Raw genomic sequence first — 22,087 nt, 5'->3', positions numbered from 1 at the left:
ACACCCCACTTCCTGGTGAGCTCCTGCCCCTTCCCATCACTGTGTCACAGCAGGCGAGCTGGTTGAGTAGAGGTCTGTTGCTTAACCAAGTCAGCAATCCCCATCCCAGCGGACCTGTCTATGGTCTCTTTTATTCTACTGGTAATTGAGCTTTGCTTTCCCCCACGGACTCATGTAACTTTTAGCAGTTTTAAAGGGCTTTTGCTCTCTAACAGTTCATGTGTTGCATAGGTTAAACAGAGTCAAAAGATATTACACCACTGAACTGCACAAAGGCCTCCAGCCTCACAGGCATGATGTGGGCCAAACTCTGAAAGGATCAGAGGTACTTTGCGACTCCCTGGACTGTACCAAATGCACACGTACAAGCTAAATCCTGAAAGTGAAGTTAAACTTGGGCCTGTTTTTTCCTGCATAAGAAAGGAGTTGAGAGACTTTGTGGAGACTCTAACTGCTCCTATAAATAATGTGTACTGTGTGCATATATTTTCTGTGAGGGACGGCCATGTCCTCCTCGCTAACCACAGCTAGCAACAGTGCCTGGCACAGAGAAGGCACTGAACAGATGTTGGTTAAACAAAGGAATGAGTGCGGGAATGAATTGGTAGTGAGTATGTATGGTGTGGAGTCTTAGCATTAGGCAATAAATGAAACTACCCCTGAAAGCTGTCTACAGGCCTTTCAGACATTCTCGTGGGTTTATTCCTATAACAAATACTCATTAGACACTTAGTAAGACTGTGATGAGGGACCTAAACCAGATGCATGGAGGAGAAGGATACGGGGTACAGATGACGGGTCAATGTCAGCACAATGGCCCACACTCCACCTCCCCAAACCAACTCCCCAAAATACCATCATGGGATTTTTATGCCTTTTTACCTCACCCTCACCCTCCACCCAGGTGGGTATGATCTGCTCCAGACTCAAGCCTAAGACTTTTAACTACAGTAAAGAGGAAAATAACACTTTTAAGTGTTATTTTAATAACCAAGACAGAAAATACAATTGTCTTCTATAAGACAGTTTTCTTTTTCTCTTTGAAATCTCTACCTCATGGTAAAGCAAAAGTTCATTTTTCTTTTTTTTTAATTGCAGTCTTATTTAACTACTGAAGTTCTAGAAAAATGATGCAAGTGGTCCCATAAAGACATTGCTTTTTAAACATAGATTAAACACTGTGCTCATGGAGAAGATAACTGTGACAGATGAAGGCACGCGTTCAGGGGCACTAAGTAAATTCCCAAAGCTAGGTCTCCACAGTGCTCAGTGAGGGGACACAGCCACTGTGCATATCCAGTTGTATGGGATTCTTTCTTAGTTGCTTTGGCCTCTTGAAAATTCCCTCAGCAGGAAGGGGGTGGATTATCTCTGGGAGTAGGGATTGAATGGAGCAAGGGAGAGCTAGAAGGGGGACAACTGTAAGTGAACACCAATAAACACAATTCCCTAAGAAGAGTTTCATCACTTGATGTTAACAATCACTGTGTATCCGCTATGCACACAATAGTCACTATTCACAATGAAATGGAGCCCTTAGCCAAAGTCCAGGGTTTTTTAGGAACTACAAAAGAAGTCAGTTTTAAGAAGCGATGGGGGAAAAAAACTATCAAGAAGCTACATTTAGAAACTTACACTAAGAAAACAACAGATATACACACACACACACACACACACACACACAAAGATGTTCATCACACGGTTATTTATAAAGGCAAGAAACTGCAACAACATGAATACCCAGTAACAGTGAATTACTTAACTAAGTTATTAACTATCCTAACCAAGGAAAGCCTTGCAGCCATTAAAAAGGGATAATGTAGATCTATATACATTGTTACCACAAAAATATTCACAACTGTTGAATTCATTATATTTTTGTTTTATACACATACACACAGAAGCACTGATTAGTCTGGAAGAATATAGACCAAAATATTAACAATGTTTGTCTCTAGGTGATTAAATGTCAGTCCTTTTTACAAATGAAAGCTGTATTGTTCTTGTTATTTAAGAGACTTTGAGAAAATAGAGTTCTTTAAAGAAGCCTTTTTATTTCCCATGTTTAGTATTTACTAAATATATATGGAGAAATTTTTAAAAATCTAAGTGCAATTTTCAATATCCTTTTAAAAGATCTTTTTTGAAGAAAGTTGTTCGTTCCAATATTGTAACATTTTTAACTCACTGTAAATATTATTTTCCAAAATGAAAACCATAAAGCTATGTTATCATGAGCTTGAAAGCTAAAATTACCTAACTATATGGGAAAATGCTGAAGATATAACATTGACTGAATAAGAGGATAGAAAACTAAATATACAAAATATACACGATTTAGTAATACACACACACACACACACACACACACACACACGCCAGTAAGCCTGCACAAAAGAAACAGTGTTTGCAGTAAATACTTCTGATGCCGGAAACCATGAGTGGGTTTTTTTTTCTCCTTTTTACTACATTTATAATTTTTCTAGAATAAGTATCCATTACTTCCAAAATCAGACAAATAATAAACACTATAAATTGTTTAATTAAGCACAGGGGACACAAAATCTTGTGTATATTTGTTGTATCAATATTTGGAGCAAGCACTCTGTTTTTTGCTTTGTTTTGTTTTTAAAGTGCTTTCTCATTATACTCATTTGGAAACCTCTGGTAGTGGAGTCCGTTACTTAAGCCCTGAATAATGAAGAATGCATAACTCTGAGTTCATTTCAGCTTCTTCCTGGCACCTAATTAAAGGAGTGACACAGCTCTGACGGCCTTGGCTCCTTTCCTCTCGCACAACGCTGCAGCTCCCAGACGGTCCAACAGAAAGGGGAAAAAATCAATAGCTTTGAAAGTCAGCATAATTATCCGAAACAAACTACAAACCTTGGAACACTACATTACTCAGTTCCTTCCTGACTTAATTAATGACACCAGACGAGACTGTAAGTTTTATCAAATCGGGAACCATGTCCTACTCTCATCCCTCCGTCCCAACCTACCCGGCACGTGACAGGCATAGTAAATGTGGGCAAATGAATCACTAAACGGGTGATTTATGGCTGGGCTCTGCCATCTTCCTTCCAATACTGCTGGCCATTTTATAACATCCTTGGTGCTAACACTGTGGAAGCCGACGGCGTGCCGTGAGGTCACATTTCACTGCTATATATTCCATTACTGACGTAAGTAATAGGCAGGGGGTAGGTCCCGGGAAGCAGCTCTGCTCATCAGTATGGCTTCATAATCAGCAATTATTCAGCACTAATTCTCTCAAGGTAAGTAATGCCACTCACAGCTAAGGCTTAGGAAGGCCAAATAAATTCTTCAAGTTAAAAAAGTTAATAAACGAGAGAATCAGGATCAAACCCTGATTCTCTGAGGCTGGAAAGTCCAGGCTCTTTTTACGTGGGAACCAGCGTCCTGTCATCTCACCGGTCAGGTGCAGATGGCTGCAGATTCTAGACTGATTGTCTCCCTTAATTCTCGTCATAACCCCATGAAGTGGGTTAGCATATTGTACTATTTTTCAGGTGACAAAATGAAACAGAGAGCTTAAGCAGCTTGCCCAAGGCCACACGGCTCCCAACAGAGACAACGTGGAATGAAAAACTGCAAAGTATTATTAATCGATATTTATCAACGTTATCACAAAAGATTGCATTAATGATATTCAGTCAGCATCACTTCCAAGATGATTCACAACTCTGTCAGAAGACACACTGGCCACACTCCACACTAACATATATAATCATTCAATGGATCCAGCTAGCTTCCTAAATCCTCCCCTCCAAAATGAAGTGTAATGGGACTCCCAAAGCTGCAAAACACCACACTCATTTGCAAGGCAAAGGACAAAGGTACAAATGTATTTAAATATTTTAAATCAAATCAACAAACACAAAATGTGTTCTCTCCCCCTAGCTTTTCCTGGGACAAATATACCTGCATGACAGACCTCAAACGCGAAACTCAGATTGAGGCTTTTCGGACCCCAAGAAGTTTGGTACTAGACATGGCAACACAGGGAGAGAATCCCAAGTGCACATGTGACCCCCTCAGTCCCACATCCAAGTTCCTTCCACAGCCTCCTTTTCCCACCAAGAGCTGTTCCTTGGTCATCCCTTGAGCCTAGGAGTGCACACAGCGGAGGGACAAGCCACCCTCAGGACTCGGGTGGAGGAAACGCCTCATGTAGGCAGACAGGCTGTGAAAGTGGCCTCAGGTCATTTGGGCAGGGAATTCCAAGGTCTACAAAGGTGGCACTGATGCCCTGCCCTCTTAAAGAAGGGGGAAACCACAGGAGGAGCGGCGCATGGGCTCCTCCAGCCAGGGCCTGATGGGAAGTCAACCCAGCTCTCACACAAACTTTCAACAGAGACAGCTGCTTCCAGAAAATCCCTGAAAATGCATCCCTTCTCCCTACCCTTCCCTAACCAAGATCTGGGCATCTAGCAAAGCACAATTCATTCACTCCTCTTCCAGGGGTCAAAGCATTTACAGTTTATACTTTCCAAATTTGTCTCTCAATGACCTGCTATTTTCTAGGTTTTTATAATCCTGTCAACTGGGTTGGTTTTGTTTCTCTAAAGCAGTGGTTTTCAGCTAGAGCCAATTTTTGTCCCCCGCCAGGAGACATTTTGATAAGTCTGAAGACATATGTGGTTGTTTTATTTAGTGGACAGAGGCCATGGGTGTTGCCAAACATTCTACAATGTACAGAACAGCCCTTTACAACAAAGAATTATCCAGCCCAAAATGTGAGCAGTGCTGAGACTTAGTAGTGCTGAGACTAGGACACACTGCTCTAAAGTGAGAACTCTTAGAACAGAGAGGGTGCCATTGACTCCTTTGATTCCCATGTGGCCAGGTGGGGTGCTGGACCTCAGTAAGCATGTGTTGACTGACTGACTGGCTATCTGGTCCCACTCTTTCCTAAAACATTTTTTCATGCAGTAATTCAACAAAAATGAGGTGAGCCAGGAACCGTGCTCAGCTCTGGGAATGCAAATATGAATAAATCAGCACAAAAGGCAGACAAAACGGTACTTTTAACTTAGCATGAGAAATGCACCTGTCACTAGCAGATATTAGATATTTATATATTTTTCTGTCCATTATGCCTCCCCTCATTAGCCAATAAACTTCAAGAAAGTAGGAATTCTATTAAGTTCACTATTATAGTTCCAGTGTCTTCTACAGTAATGCTGGTAGGCACATAGTAGTATATATTTTGGATAAATGATAGAAATGCAATAATCTGTACAAAGTACTAAAAACTAAAAAGCTGGGAGAAGCTACTAACACAGCATGAGAAGGAAGGAAGGAGTAAAGGAGGCTGCCTTGAGCAAAGCTAATGTAAATTAAGATCTAATTATATGCCAGAAACGGTTCTAAGCATTTTCAACACAGTATGTATTCTAATGCTCACAATCCCACAAGAAGCTCACAACCACAAGAAATCGAGGAAACGGACAATGACAGCTGACTTGCTGAAAAACACAGCCCACGGTGGAATCAGGATTTGAGCATGTTGCAAAGTTTGCTCTTAACCACTACACTGCATGGCCAAAAAAAAATGAGTAAGAATTGGCTAGGTGAGGAGCAGTAGATGTCGCCTTGAAGGAAAACATCCCAGGAAGAGAGAATGACCTAAGAAAAACCAAGGCAGCCTGCCTTGTTTCAGGAACTATAACCCTTACCCAAATTACCAAAGCCTAAAGAGGAAAACTGATGAAAGATGATGCTGGAGAAGTAATCATGGCCAGATCATAAGAGATAACATACAGCAATGTTTCATTTACCCAAGATTACCAGGGAAGGAGCATAAGGTTCTGAATCTAATTCTGGGTTACAAAGCCAATCCTACCATTTTGTTAAAGGATCTTATTGAGCTTCCCTTTCCTTATCTGTAAAACAAGGAACATATAAATGTCTACTTTATTAAGTAGCTGTGAGCAAACAGGTAACAAATATAAGAACTAAGAACCAGGCCTGGTACATTTTGTGTCCAATAAATATTAATGATTTATTTTTGTTCCTGGGGATGCTGTTTATGAAGTTTTTTTTTTACATTTGTAAATCCGCAACACAACTGAAGCTTATTTTCTCAATCACTACCACTTAGTGAACCATCGTTTTCTTCAGTGAATTCCACAAAGCCCCCAACTTAGCTAACAGAAAACGTACATCCCAGATATGTAGATCACTGCACCTATGTCTCATTCCCTCCGCCTCCAGTGCCCTCTGCAGCCACCAGGGCAACTGTGGAAATACCTGAAGCTTCTGGTATGCATAGATTCAAAAACAGGTACAGAAAAAAAAATCTGTATAAAGCTAGAACTGCTAAGAGTAGTGTTTCATTCAGAGTCTGGGAAAGGAAGAGGAACAGGGCTGCTCAGAGTAGTAGCCACCACCCACTCTATTTCACTGGGTGCCAGTACTTCGGTGTGTTACTGTAACAGGGTGCATGCAAGAGGGGAGCCCCAAATAGGCATCTGCAATAGGGTCCAGAAGAGCTTGGAGATAATTGGCTCCACATCACAGAGCCACACCTGCCCAGAATGCAGGCAGCTGTGGCCAATTATGAGAGGAGCCAGAAATGGGGCTGCAGAGGAAGATCAATGCTGGGATTTAAATGGAGGCACAGCAGCCATTGGGCATCTTTTTGGGATCCTGCGTCTGTTTAGGACCACGCAGCTCTGGTGTCTTGGTTGGGACCATGAGGCCTGGGTGAGAGTCAGGACCACGAGGCTTTGGAAGTACTCCCTTTTGCCACGTGGAGGGTGCTGGGAAGACTGTGTGCATTTGTGGGAAAGTTTAGTTTGTGTTATTTCAAATGAATAATAAATTCCTTTCCTTTCATGAATCTCTAGCATCGAGAGATGTCTTTCCTCTGGCGGTGGACATAATGAACCTGGGGGGTTCCTTTCGCGTGATAGTATATCGCCTTGGCTGCCTTTGGCCCCCGCTTTTGTACTATAACATTACCTGGTCCCCAAATCCACAAATAACAGTGACGTGTCATCTCTGCTGAGAGCTGGCACACAGCCAATGTCTTTGGATACTTGATGTTTGTTCATTTCACTCTTTTTTTTTTTTAAGTGTAGTAATGTATTTAACGGGTTACTATAGTGCCTGGCATAAAGTAAGGGATTGGTAATTTTTTTTGCTGTTGTTTTTATATCTTTTTTATTAAATTCACTGGGGTGACATTGGTTAATAGAATTATATAGGTTTCAAGTATACAATTCTATAATACATCATCTGTATATTGCACTGTGTTTACCACCCAAATTCAAACCTTCTCCCATCACCATATATTTTATCCCATTTACCTGAAGCCACATCTTAAGCTCGTTCAGAGATTGTTACCTTGGATTTCCGGCCAAGACAGAGGCATAGATAGATACCCTGTGCCTCTTTGCACAACCAAAAGAAGGATAACAACAAACTTATAAACAAAAAATAATGAGAACTATTAGAAAATGGAACTGGATGGAAGTCTGACAACCAAGGAGTTAAAGAAGCAACATTCATCCAGATGGGTAGAAAGTGCGGAGATGGGCAGCTGGGGTGGAGAGGACGTGCCTCAAGGCCGTGGCTGGTGGGGCGGGCGGTCCCACATTCACGTGCAGATAAACCGGGAGGAACAACTGGGGAGTGGGTCAGACTATGCAACCCAGGGTCCCAGTGCAGGGAAATAAAACCTTGAACCTCTGACTGAAAACACCTGTGGGGATTAAGGTGGCAAGAAACTCCCAGCCTTGCAGGAGAGTTCCTTGGAGAGACCCACAGGGTCCTAGAACATACACAAAACCACCCACAGGGAAATCAGCACCAGAAAGGCCCACTTTGCTTGTGGGAAGTGGGGGAAGTGACTGAAATCCAGCAGAGAGTGAAGCAAGTGCCATTACTCCCTTTTGAACCCCTCCTCCACATACAGTGTCACAACCCAGTGATGTGGGTTACCCTGCCCAGGTGAACAGCCAAGTCTCCGCCCCTCAGCAGACACATCAAGACAAAAAAAAAAAATGGGCCAAACAAAAGAATAGATCAAAGCTCCAGAAAAAATACAACTAAGTGACGAAGAGGTAGCGAACCTATCATGTGCACAGTTCAAAACACTGATAATCAGGATGCTCACAGAATTGTTGAGAATGGATGCAAAATAGAGAAAAAAGTGAAGGCCATGCTAAGTGAAATAAAGGAAAATGTACAGGGAACCAACAGTGAGGAAAGGAAACCAGGACTCAAATCAACAGTTTGGAGCAGAAGGAAGAAAGAAACATTCAACCAGAAAAGAGTGAAGAAACAAGAATTCAAAAAAAAATGAGGAGAGGCTCGGGAACCTCTGGAACAACTTGAAACATTCCAACATCCGAATCACAGGGGTGCCAGAAGGAGAAGAGGAAGACCAAGAAATTGAAAACTTATTTGAAAAAATAATGAAAGAAAAGTTCCCCAATCTGGTGAAGGAAATAGACTTCTAGGAAATCCTGGAAGCTGAGAGTCCCAAAGAAGTTGGACCCAAGGAAGCACATACAAAAGTACATCATAATTACATTACCCAAGAGTAAAGATAAGGAGATAATCTTAAAAGCAGCAAGAGAAAAGGAGACAGTTACCTACAAAGGAGTTCCCATAAGACTATCAGCTGATTTCTCAAAACAAGCCTTGCAGGCAAGAAGGGGCTGGAAAGAAGACCAAAACATGAACAGTAAAATGACAACAAATTCACAACTATCAACAACTGAACTTAAAAAAACAAAAACAAACTAGGGGTTGAAAAGAAGACCAAAATATGAATAGTAAAATGACAACAAACTCACAACTATCAACTGAACCTAAAAAAACAAACAAACAAACAAACTAAAAAAACAGGAACAGAATCACAGAAATAGAGATCACATGGAGGGTTATCTGCAGGGAGGTGGAGGCGGGAGAACGGGGGAAAAAGTACAGGGAATAAGAAACATAAATGGTAGGAACAAAATAGACAGAGGGAGGTTAAAAATAGTATAGGAAAGGGAGAAGCCAAAGAACTTATATGTATGACCCATGGACATGAACTACGGTAGGGGAATGATGGTGGGAAGGGGTGTACAGGGCAGAGGGGAATAAAGGGGAGAAAAAAAATGGAACAACTGAAATAGCACAATCAATAAAATATATTTAAAAAAAACAATTCTAAAAACAAAAGCAAAGGAAATTGTTACCTGGCTTCCACCTAACTTCCAATCTACCTTTCTACTATGTTTTTCTCCATGGACTACTTGCTAACTCTGCATACAAGAAGCACACCAGGCGCTTCCAAACCTCCCTGCTTTGGCCTTTGCTATTGTCTCTGCCTGGAGCATCCTTCTGCCTTCACCTCCTACTACTATCCCATCTTACCATCCTTCAAGGCTTAGTACAAGCACCACTTCCTCTCTGATTTCCCTCCTTTCGATAGAATTAAATGCCATGTTCCACAAACTTGCCCAACACTTTGCTTGTGTTTCCATTGTTATAACTAACATATAGTATCCAGAGGTATGTGGTGAGCATCATTCTAGGTGCTGTCTGTATGCTCCCATGTAATCTGCACTACAGACTTGTATAACATGGCTACAAACCCCATTTTACCCATGGGGAAACTGAAGCTCTGAGATGAACTTACCAATGATCACACCACCAGAAAGGGATACATCTGGAATTCCAACCATGTTCTGAGAGCTCCTGAATCCCTAAGCCTTTCACTCAGCTCTGCTGCCTCTCTTTGATGGCCCTATTTCCAGTTGGTTAGTTAACTGTATACCTGCATGCCTGTCCCATGGGCTTATAGCAAATTCCTTGATGACAGGGACCAGGGCGTGTTCATCTTTATAAATACATAATGTATTCATTTACACAAGGTTCTAAGGAGAATAAAATGAGACAATACATTGCAAGCACTTAGTATAGTGCAATACAAATAATAAGTACCAAATTATTTGTTGGTTTTATTGTTGTTGTCACTGTTACCAGGTCAGGTGCCAAGAATAAAGCCTTGCACATAAATTCTGAAATAAGTTAACTTCTGAGAAGGAATTAAAATGGATAAGGACAGGGAGAGCCAAAAGCCACTTCGGTCTGGCATTTCCCCACACTACTTGACTGCTCTGTCTGAAGCAACAAGAGCTGCATAGAAACTTCCTTAAGTTTCTGTAATAGGGCCAATTGATTTCTCCACCTTTCTATTGCCACATGGATGTTAGGAAAAATTCCTATTCAGTTCAACTCTTGCAGCCTTGATACTTTCCTGTTGCCCTTTCCTACGGGATTTGTCAAGGTTCCCCTCTGAGAAGTGAGGACTTAACAAGTTGTGAGCTGGGAGAAAATCAGAAAAGTAAGTGGAAGCACAGGGGGCCAATGTAATGTGAAATTCTCATAAACATAGTGAAGCACTTTCTTTTGTCCTCAGAGCATTCCACAGCACTTTCAACCATCATATTTCCCTACCCGTTTGTTTTCATCAGCCACCTCCTAGCACGGGTAAGCTTTCTCAGAGGAAGCAATCTGTCCATCCTATTCACTCCTATCCCCCAGGACCTAACTCATATCTGGTCCATAGCAGTCACTCATTAAATGGTGGTCAATCGATCACATTTTTATGTATGTATATATGAATATGTACATATACATGGTATCATGCCATGGTTTATGAATAAATGTGCATATATACCCATATAAAAGTACATATTGCACATTTGTATATATATTTGTTTATATTCTGCACAAATATATACATGTATATAAGTATATGTATACATGTATACACATGTATATGTACATATTTGTGCAGAAGATATTTCAAACTGGAAAATACAGGTACCTGTTTGCCAGCGTAGGGTCTCCTACACATAATACAGTCTTCTGTCCAACCTAATATTTAACAAACAAACATGACTACTCTCACACTAACAATCCAGATGGTTAAAAGAAAACAGTGGATTTTTAAAAAGATTTTGGTTTTTTTTTTTTAGAGATTTTATTTGAGAGGGGTAGGGAGGGAGAAAGAGGAAGAGAAACATCAATGTGTGGTTGCCTCCTGAGCGCCCTCCCCCCACTTACTGGGGACCTGATCTGCAACCTAGGCATGTGCCCTGACTGGGAATCGAACTGGTGACCCTTTGGTTCTCAGGCCAGTGTTCAAACCACTGGGCAACACCAGAAAACAGTGGATTTTAACATGAGAATAAAAGAATTTTTTGACTTAATAAACCATGATACTTTTATGATCATTTTATACTCATTGTCCCTGTTTATTAGTTTAAGTGTGAAGGGTATAATGTGGGCCGATATGGCCCAACCAAGTTTCTTTTCAAATTTGGCAGGTGGTACATTCCAAATTCATATGCGCTGGCAAGCTGTCCTTACTTAAGTTGTAATATATACAGAAAATTGTAATTTTAACAATTATAATAACAACATTGACTGGGTAAGTGTGCCAGACACTTAGCATTAGTTTTTTCTTTTATTTAACCCTTATACTAACCCTGCAAAGTAGATGTTATTATCCCATTTATAAAAAAGGAAACTAAGACTCAAAGAGATTGAATAACTTGCCAAAGATTCTCTGCTGTTTACCTAGTTATGACATAGTCAGTCTAAAAATTCAGGTTTCTACTCTGAAACCCAAACTCTTTTCAGTAAACAACTGAGCCTCTCACACCATTTTACAGACACTAACTTTGAGGGGTAAGTGTTTAGGCAGTTTTTGTAGTGTGTGTTCCATAAGTAATTCTCAGCACAGAGAGATAGACCAAATGACAGCCGAACACACGGAAGATTACTCCAGGCTACAGACAGCAAGGGGCAAATGTGTTTCTGAAACTACCAGCCTGTGTTTCTTAGAATATGAACCATTTTCCACTTGATTATGTCCTACAAAAGAAATCTACTCTCTAACAGAGCTTCATTATTCCTCCTCCTATACAAAAAAAAAAAAAAAAAAAAAAAAAAAAAGGACTCTTTCATTGCAAACCAATGGGAAGTTCTTAACTCATTTCCTTATACTACTTGAAATGAAAGTGCTTTCTGTCTTTAGAGAAAAGAATTGCTGGATGCTATGCCTTTTGGGTGCTTTTGAGTCCAACACTCAATACTGTGGAGGTGAAAGAAGATTAACCCTTATATCCTTCTAAGGGGAGTCGGGTTATTTTAAATTTAATGAAAGAAGAAATCTAAAAAGAGTGAGAAAAGAAGAAAAGTCTTCCCTTTTGGTTTAAAGGAGAATTCAGCAACCTTCCCTAAAAGAATTGGCTATTAGCTCTTTGACCTTCTTTCCAGGAGCAGGCCTGAAATGAGAAGGGAAACCATATGTTTTTTTTAAGTTGTTTTTCTAAATTCATAGATTCTGAACATTTGTAACAGTAATTAAAAATGTTTACATTGGGTTCTCACCTGCCCATATACTGCTTGAAAGATCCTCTGCAGAGCTAAGGAAAGCACTTCCCATTCAGACCACTAACATCACAAAAGAGTCAACTGCAGCATCCTCACCTCCAGGGACTGATGGAGAAAGGGGTGCCTGGCAGTGGTGGGAGCACTGGTGTGTCCCCCAACATGCCCAGGGAAGTGGACAGGAAGGGGAAGCAGCTCTACCTTCCTTCCAATCCACATAAAACCCCTCCTGCCAAGAACTTATTTTTAGACACTTAAACTGAAATTCCCAGAAAGAAAAGGAAACTACAACCTCTGCGTGATCCTCAGAGTTCCGGTATCCAAACTGGTTATAGTTTTGTGTTTGTTTTCTGATTTAAAGTCCTTCCTTAAAGCAGTCTCCCCTGTTTCAAAAGGCTTCCTCAGGCTAAGTCAAGAGAAAGACTGGGGAGGGTGAGAGGTTTTGTGATGAAAATCCCAGCAGCCAGGCTTCAAAGGAACATGACCTTGGGGAAACAGCTCATCCTTCTACAGACTCAGTTTGTGGTTTCTAAGATGGGGTTAACACCTGTTATCAGAAAGTTGTTGAGACCTCAACATAAATATCACATACCACCTGGCTCTTAGTGGGGCATCCGTGAGTGCCCTGTGTTTGTTATGGGCACACCACACAAAGCCACTGGAGCCTGGCTGAGTGTGCATGTTTTCACTGCCCAAGACCCGGCCATTACTCCCTCATTAGTGATTTATGTTGCCAACCATTTACCTAACCTCATTAAGGCATCCCCTACCTGCTTCTAGCTTTCTATAGCTTCAAACGTCTACAGAGACCGAGAAATAAATTCTCAATAAGGGCTAGGCATAAAGTTCGCCTGAGTTTCCCTTCCTACCAGTTATTTCCTAATGGTTGAATACAACTCAGCCTTGGCCAGAAATGCGCACAAAGCAGGTGTCTGCACACCTCTTGGAGTAAGGCATGGGAAGGGCTTCTGACTAAAGTCTCCAGGTTGGGAATGGAATGGAACAGAAAGGGAGTAGGACAAGAAAGCCTGGATGAAAAGTGTTGCCTCCGTGAGGCTGGCGTCGCTGGTGACCCTGTTCTTGGCGCACTGGGAGGAAAGGACGCGAGAGGGGAGGAGCCGGGAGGGCAGGAGTACCTGAAAAGTCTGGCCGCTGTCTGGTTCTTCCTCCACGCCGTGCCCTGTTGCAGCACCCCCTGCACGATCTCCTTCTCGTTGGGCAGCCGGTAGACGGGGAAGATGTAGAGCCAACAGAGGACCACCACACAGAGGGCACTGGCTCCCACTGGCAGCCGGGTCCGCGGGAACTTGCACGCCAGTACAGCCATGGCCCCTCTGGACGTGTGTCGCCGGGCCCGCCCGCAGGGGCTCATCGCAGCCCCAGGGTCCCAGGGTGAGGGGGGGATGAAGACCAGAGCCTCAGCACGACGCTAGGCGAAGTGGCAGCGGAGGGCGCCCCCACCGCGGGACCCCCATGCACACACACCTTCCACTTTCTTGCTTGCACTTGCACAAACGCTTCTTCAGCCCTCACGGCTCCAAAGGTCGGAGCAAGGATTTTTTAAATACAACTTTTTCAAGGATTTTTTTCCTAAGGGAAGTGGCTAGGGGCAAAGTCACAAGCTGTGGCCATGGTCGCTTCCCCTGAAGAAGGCGGGCATTGAGGGTCTCCGCGAGCGCAGAGAGCGACGTCGGCGAATCGCTCCCCCTGGTTCTGCAGCATCACTGTGGTTCTTCTCTTGTGTCCGGGGAGCCGCTGGGCTTCCTCCCAGACATGGTCCGCGCCGTCCCCTTATGAGAGATGCTCCTGCGCCCTTCGCAGCCTCTCCCCGCCTCCCGCGCTGCCAGGCATCCCCTCTCCCCCCCCCGCCCTCCAGACGCGCTCTCCGTGCCGCGACAAGTCCTTGGAAATTTCCACGGCGGCCCGGGACCGCTACCCTGCCTCGGGCTTCTCTGCCTCGTCAGCCAGGACCCTTGCTCCCCACCTCTCCGGGAGAAGAAAAGAATTCGATCTCATCAGTTAATTCAGCAGCGCGCCGCAGCCTTCCGCTGCGCCCCGGACTCCGCAGACAAACGCCCGGGGATTGGTGGAAATCAAGGTCCCCCTCCCTCCCCCACTCGCAAAATTGCCTCCTTCGACCCGTTCAGATCCGCGACGCTCGGCTGGAGCGTGCGGCCCTCTCTTCCGCCCTTGCTCTCAGGAGATAGATGCAAACAATAAAAATTATATATATATATACATACATACGTATATACATATATGTGTGTGTGTGTATATATATATATATATCCTTCAGTGTGGCAGAGAGTAGCTAGTAACCTGACCGTTAGACATGCAGCCGGCGTGCAGGAACTGTCACCCTGCCGGGTCACCCTGGTCTCTCTGTACCTGGTTTGTTATTAACCCGTAGTGAGACGCGCGGAGGCCAGGCCGGGGGAGATTATCTCTTCCTGGGCCCCCACCCTCATCACCCGGTCCCAGAGCCACAGCTCCAACCAACACCAGAGCGCGCGCGCGCGCACACACACAGACACACCGACGCTCACGGGCCCGCGCCGAGCGCGCGCGAGAGAGGGAGGAAGTGCGTGCACGTCGGAGTCCTCCGCCTCCCCTCCGCCCTGCAGGGAAAGGCGTTGCTGCACCCAGATGTGTAGGTAGCTGGTGCCCAAGCACTCACACCTCACGGCGTGACAATGACTTGGAGGCCCGTTCGCCAACTCCACCTTTCAAGTTAAAGGACCCTTGTTCTTACTGGTCTTTCTTGCTCCATGGACTAGCTCTTCTTCGCAACCTCGACCTTGGAAAAGTGCTACCCGCCTGGACCTGCGGAGCGGATGGACCCACTGTTAACCGTTTTTTCTTGCCTTGGCGTCCTATGCATAGCTCGAGTACCTCCTAGCGGTTGCTTATTCCGTTTGCTTAAGCACTGTCAAGCGTAAAGTGTGCAAGGACAAAGAAAGGCAGCTGCCTACTAACCAGGTTGGCTTAGCAATCAGAAAAGAAGAATCTATGGCCTTAGCTTCATGTGCTCAGTCGACCAGAATGCAGCGCCTAGTGCAACCGACACCGACTTCTATGTGGCCTGCTATCTTTCTCCACAAAGAAGTGGGACTTGAGAAGTTGATAGAAAGTTAATTTACCAAAAACAACCAAGCGCCGTCATAGTCTCATTCTTCCAATTCTGCCATATTCTCTTAAGAGCATGAACCTGAAGGGCAGAAAAGTTTGCAACCACAAAATTTGCCTCTTTGGGTTATTGATTATTTTAAGCTGGTTATTTTTAAGGCCCAGAAGGCTCAAGAAGAACTTTCAACCTTCTTTCTAAGTGCTAAAAGAATTTAAGATGAAAGGCCTATAGCAGGCTTTGGGAAGGAGCTCTCACCACAGATAGCGGTAGTTTAATCTGAGCTAGGTATGGCAGACAGCGAGGAACCTTTGTGTCCTGGGGTCTCTACACGTCCCCATTAACACTTTTCACCTCCCTGTGACTCCTACCTTCTTCCCCAGAATGGCGTATATACCTCCTTTTGTCTTATTGTTTTGAGGTACACCTTCTTTCTTCCATGGAATGTTTTTTCTTCCGCCTCACAAATCCAATGCATCATTCATGGCCAACCCAACTGGCTAGGCATTTCTCTCTGGGTCTGTTCCTCCACCAACTAAAACATTATGGGGTAGGAACTCAATCAGTGTTTGTGGTTTCTCCACTCCATCCCCTTTGACCTTCTGTTCTGAATGTCTATAGTATTTGCTGGCTCCAACAGATGATAAAACACTTAGGTGTGTTGTGCTACTAGCATTTTTCATATGTAACTTTGTCTCAGCAACTGGACAGTAAAAGTATTTGGTCTCTCATATCAAATGACAAGCCTGTGCATTTGATCGGAATGAGGACTTCACATGACATGTCCACATGTCTGAGGGAAGAGCAGGAACAAAACTTTACATTCTATTCATATCCCTGCAGGTACCAATTGGGGTTTGAACACATACATACTCAACAAATAATTATGGCTTGATTGTCTGCTTGATAAATTTGAGGGCCTCAGATTCACTCAGCCTGTTTGCTAAGGCAGCACTGTGTAAGAAAAAAGTATAAACTCCCATGGGTTAATGTTTTAAATAAAATATTTTACCTGATACTTAGCTATCTGGTTTATATGCCTGATAGTAGATAGTTTAGGCATTGTTTTATACTTCTGCATCCGCGTATACATACAGGGTTTGCTCAAGAAACAACTTTTAAAACTCTATAAATGTTTACTTATTGAACTAGTAAACATTATGAGCAAAGCTACTTTATGCCATAAGTAAACTCGCTGGGCAGTGCATCTGTGACAACACAGTTGTAGTGAAAGCCTGTGTAAGAGACAGAACCACCACAGGATTGAAGCCACAGAGAAGAGAGGGAAAGAGGTGCCCCTCATTGGAAGGTTGAGAGAGAACAAGATGCAGAAAGATGACCAGAGGGAAAGGGACACACACAATTTATCATCTAGCTTGAATGTTAATGGGTGTGAAGACAAATATTAATAGTCACATAGAAATGTCTTATTAAAAGATTAGATAAAATTGTCAATGATTTGAGATTTAAAAAATTTTAAATATCACCCTTTCTTCAGTCTCCTTTCACTTTCTTGTGAGGACGGCTTGGAATGGAAAGAAAAGAAAACACAAAAACATGTCTTTTTCACAACCAATTACAACAGCAAAGCAAATAGCATTGTAGAATAAATATAGTTTCTTTGAATAAATGCATTTGCTTATCTCCATTTCCTCTTGTGACCCCACTAAAAGGACAGTAAAGGAATAAAAGAGACATAAGCTCAAAAGAACAAGAGAAAAACATGGAATATAAAAACAGACAAACATGTCAAAATGTTCATAAGCAGGTAAGCAATTGAACAATGGTAACTAATTTATGGACCTGGAGAAAGCTCTGGACCTTTAAGTGATAGTGTGTGTGTTGGGGGGGAGGAGCAAGTAGACTAGACAGAAGCCAATCACAAGAGAAGAATTCTGAGAAGTTCTAAATTAAATTACAGCTGCTGGAGAGTGAGAGAAAGAAATGGGAATAATGAACCAGTTAATGTCTCTGGACCAGTTACTAAAAGACTGCTCACATTTCTCAGTGTATGTGGGAGCTTTCAGTCAACCACCAGGAGTCTATTTGCTGACCACTGCATCCTGACTATGCATGAACCCTCAGGACCATTGCCTGTAACCAATCAAAAGTAGTAAATATTTCTTCTTTACAGGCTGTGCTTCTATCACAAAACTGCCCCTACTTCACTCCCCCCTCCCTTATCTACAGCCAATATAAATTCTTTCAAAAACAATTTACATCTTTCTTCCCCAAAACATGGTGTATAAACTCCAGGACGGTGGACATGTTTCCTTCTCCACCTAGTGCTGCTGCTGGTGGTTTAGACTTCAAGCTCCAGGACCAGGTCTTTTTCTGGTAAGCATATGGCTCAATAAACCCTTTCTTTTAAAAAGGTTTTCAGCTGTAGAAGTTAAGTGTTTTTATGTTTAACACCGAAAAGAATAAGGCTAATTTGCACTACAGAGCTCTCGAAAGGCTCAGAACTTAGAGGCACCTGGTACTTCTGGAGGTAGAGTGATGGATGAAACAAAATAAGAGTTTGTTTGAAAGTCTCTAAAAAGAACAATGAAGCCTTTAGGTCTCATCCTCCAGCCTGGCTTAAAACAGATTACTTCTCTAGAGAAAATGACCAGCACAAAGGAGAAGACCTATAGGTTCTGATATGTGCAGGAGGCCTCCAATCAAACAGTCACATCCCTGCCTAGTGCCCTATAGTGAAGCCCACCAGTCAGTAAGCTCTACTCACACAGATCCACCAGCCTCTTTGTTAGCCCTCATTATTAAATAAGAGTTGAGAGTCAAGGACCACAGGTATTTGAAGAGTGTCCAATATCAGCCATCAAAATTCTTAAGGAAAACATTTTTTGCAGTTTGGAATTCTCTGCCCAACCAAAATATGATTCAGACATGAAGGAGAATAGGCACTTTCAAATGCAAAATCTTAAAAACTTTATACTCATACATTTTTTTCCCTGAGAAGATATTGGTGGTCCTCCACTAAAATAAGAGGTTTACCAAGAAAAAAGGAGCTAAGGATCTAAAAATCCAGGGCTTTCATTCAGGAAAGAGAGACAAAGGAAATTGCTAGGGGAACAGGAGTGCCACAGATCAAAAGGATAATCAATAACTTCTGGCTTCAGCTCAGAAATAGCTTGGAAGTGGTAACTCCCAATCTTATAAGAGAGCTGAACAAGCCGAAAATCAACAACTGAGGTTACAAGGCAAATAACCACCCCCAATCTGGAGAAACAGGCATGTCCAGAGGCAGAGTTGATATGTGTCTCTGGAGTAGACAATTTGGAATGGATAAAAATGGAATTGGTGGAATCTGAGAGTGGACTAAGGAGAAACTTCTGGAAATCACATTCAGGTGGGCCACCAATTGTTGTGAGTTTTACCTCCAGGAATGTCACCAGATCATCAGGGTGAAAAACCAAGCAATGTCCTCTCGGGGCCCTGGTAGGCGAGGAGAAAGAGTAATCACTGTGAAATATGGCCAGCGGAGTCTCCATAACAAAGTGTTACTATCTATGGAACAATACCATATCATAGCTTTGTCCCTCCTGAAAGAAGGGCATTTACCCCACTTCGATCCCCAGTGGCCTTCCTGCCTCACCTAATCTGGGGAAATAAAAGTACGAAGCACTTCTGAAGTTTACAGCGCAGGGACTAAGGCCCACTAAAAGACTAAAATTTAATCATAAGATCATGGAACACTTCCTTCTCCCACAACTTACCACCACACTCTAGGGATCCAATATTAATTATATCGGTGGATTACAGCTATTAAAAAAAACAAGATGCAAATTCTCTGAGGAAAAATACTTAGGAAAGCCTAAAGTCAATAGATGAGTCAAACCAATGACACTAGAGGAATTTGAAGCCTCTGGCACTTTTAACTCGTGCCAACATGAAACACAGCCAAACTCCCAACCAAATTAACATAAAACTTCACACTAAAGGCATATTTACCTCTGTTCCTATTACCTTGTGCATCATGTCTGGCTTTCAACAAAAAGTTATAAGGCATATTATAAAAAAAAAGAAAAAAAACAGCTTGAAGAGACAAAGAAAACATCAGAACCAGACACAACATAAAATATATGACCCAGGTGTTGGAATTATCCAACAGAGAATTTAAAGTCACTATGATTAAGATGCTAAAGGCTCTAGTGAAAAAACTAGTCACCAGGCAGGAACAGATGGCCAATGTAAGCAGAGAGATAGAAACTCTAAGAAAGAATAAAATGGAAATGTTAGAAAACAAACACACAAAAATGGAAATGAAGAATGCTTCTGATGAGCTCATCAGATGGCTGAGAAGAGAATTAGCAAGCTAGAAGGCAGGTCAGTAGGAACTTCCCAAACTAAAATATGGGTGAATTAACCATTCATTTGAAATGAATTAAATATATAATCAAAACATCAGGAAGAAAATTGGGAAAGAAATAGAGGAAATATTAGATGTAATTAACCATAGTTGAGAAATTTCCAGAAGTAATGATGGATGTCAAATCACATATGCAGGGATCTCAGAGAATACCTAGTAAGACAAATACAAAAAAAAAAAAGCCTTACACATGGCCTTATATTCAATCTACATAAACCAAAGAAAAAGAGAAAACCTTAAAATAAGCCAGTAGGGGTGAGAGAAATCACCTTATTTATAAAGAAAAATAAATTACAAACAACTTCTTATCACAAACCATACATGCAAGAAGTCAATAAAGCGAAATGTTTAAAGTGTTAAGAGAAAAAATATCACCAACCTAGGATTGTATAGCTAGTGAAAGTGTCCTCCAAAGTGAAAGATAAATAAAAAGACTTTCCCAAACAGAAACAAAAAAAAGGAAGAATTCATCAACAGCACATCTACCCTTCAAAAAATGTTTTAAAAAGTTCTTCAAGAGAAGGAAATAGTATAGGTCAGAAACTCAGAGCTATGTAAAGAAAGGAAGAACATCAGAGAATGAATAAAGGTACAGTAAAAATGGTTTTTCTTATTTTTAACTTACATAAAAGATTATTGCTTAGAGTATTAATAGTAATAGTATATAGAGTGATTATAGCTTAAGGACAAGTGAAATAACAGTCAGCAATGTCAGAAATACAGGACAGGAGGGACGAACTGGAAATACTCTGCTATGAAGTACTTGCACTACACAGAAAGCAATAGGTCATTATTTGAAGGTGGACTTAGACCTACCGAAAATGTGTATTGCCCCCTATTTTCTATCCTGATGGCAAGGCTCCAAAAGAGCCATCTCTTTTGGTCTTCAGATATCAAGTCCAACTCCCAAGTCTCATGAGTCACTCTTAGTATATTGCAGCCAATATTGGCTAAGGCACAAGTGTTGCCACTGTGTATTTTTGGTTTGAATGAAATGCAGGGTATGTATGAGTTGAGCCTATGCAACTCCTAGGCTCAGTTCAATTTGCGCAAACCTTAAAACTTCCAATAAGTGTTCTTTTCTGAAGTTCCAGGGATGGTTATCAGTAATATATGATAATCATATCAAGCAAGCATTCACCCTCTGAGGCACCATCCTGATTCCATGAAGATGAGCTGTATAGCACTCTATCCACATTCGCATCTGGTAGTGTCGAAAGCGTAAAGGAGACACACATACAAGGCAGGCAGCAATGGAGCAGATCATCTCCCATCATACACAGTTGCTTCACCAGGCTACCGTCTTGATTGACAGAGAGGCACAATATCAGCTACAGATGCCAAACCTGCAATCCATCCTCTAATTCAAAGACACATTTCCTCTTGACACTTCAAAATAATGGATAGGATAAACACAACCAACATGACCAATTACTCAAATGGCAATTTCAACCTGCTTTTATCATGGAATGTTAAATGAGTTATCATGGAATACTGATTACTATCCTTTCTCTATGTTCCCAAGTACAGTCTTCAGATGAATCTGGTAGTATGACATCAATCCAGTTGACTACCTGTCAAAGGCCCCAGGTTTTTCTCAGGGGAAAAAAAACCTGGGGCCTTTGCCTAGCATTGACCATGACTCAACACCCACCTGAACAGCTGAAAGTAGGATTCTCTTGCTCTGAGATGTTCTCTCCAGAAAAAAGTGATGCTAGCATCATCACCCAGTTACATACTGCCCTCTGATCACCCACAGTTTCCACTTGTCTCCATTTATTACTTTGTTTCAGCCTTCTTGAGTGGGAGTCTCTGCCCAACCACATGACAGGCAGCAGCCAGTGCTTTGCCAGAGTTTCCTCTTCTGTCCCTTCCCAGGAAAAGGACTCGAGTTAGAAGGGTTATGGATGATGAAACTATCTGCCTCCAGGCAATGAGATAGCACTCATAGTCAGGCCTTTTAGACGTCATAGTCAGACGTTTACCCACATGGCATGCCCTCCAGTTTAGTGTTCTCTTAAGAATACACAGGGTCAAATTCAGAGGAATTAAAAAAGCATCCCGTTCAATCATTTGTGGAATACAAAACAAAAAATAACAAGTGAATTAATGAAACAGACAAAAACAAACTCACAGACACAGACAGAACGGTGATTACCAGAGGG

At 42.2% G+C, this 22,087-nt stretch overlaps 1 protein-coding gene across 2 annotated transcripts in view; it reads right to left on the bottom strand.

Moving 5' to 3' along the window:
* The window catches only part of ST8SIA1 (ST8 alpha-N-acetyl-neuraminide alpha-2,8-sialyltransferase 1), a 131,387-nt gene extending 116,239 nt beyond the window's left edge, over window positions 1-15,148 (bottom strand). The window contains exon 1 of one of the 2 annotated variants that reach the window (XM_036019259.1): window positions 13,563-15,148. In XM_036019259.1, coding sequence (XP_035875152.1) covers window positions 13,563-13,798 — 236 coding nt within the window. In that variant the 5' untranslated portion in view covers window positions 13,799-15,148. The remainder of the gene's footprint in view (window positions 1-13,562) is intronic. The other variant, XM_028532536.2, reaches the window with a different exon arrangement.
* Between the last annotated feature and the right edge of the window lie 6,939 nt (window positions 15,149-22,087).

The sequence above is a fragment of the Phyllostomus discolor genome, chromosome 2 (genome assembly GCF_004126475.2).
Source record: "Phyllostomus discolor isolate MPI-MPIP mPhyDis1 chromosome 2, mPhyDis1.pri.v3, whole genome shotgun sequence".
Lineage (NCBI taxonomy): Eukaryota > Metazoa > Chordata > Mammalia > Chiroptera > Phyllostomidae > Phyllostomus > Phyllostomus discolor.
This window is presented reverse-complemented; position numbering and strand designations above follow the sequence as displayed.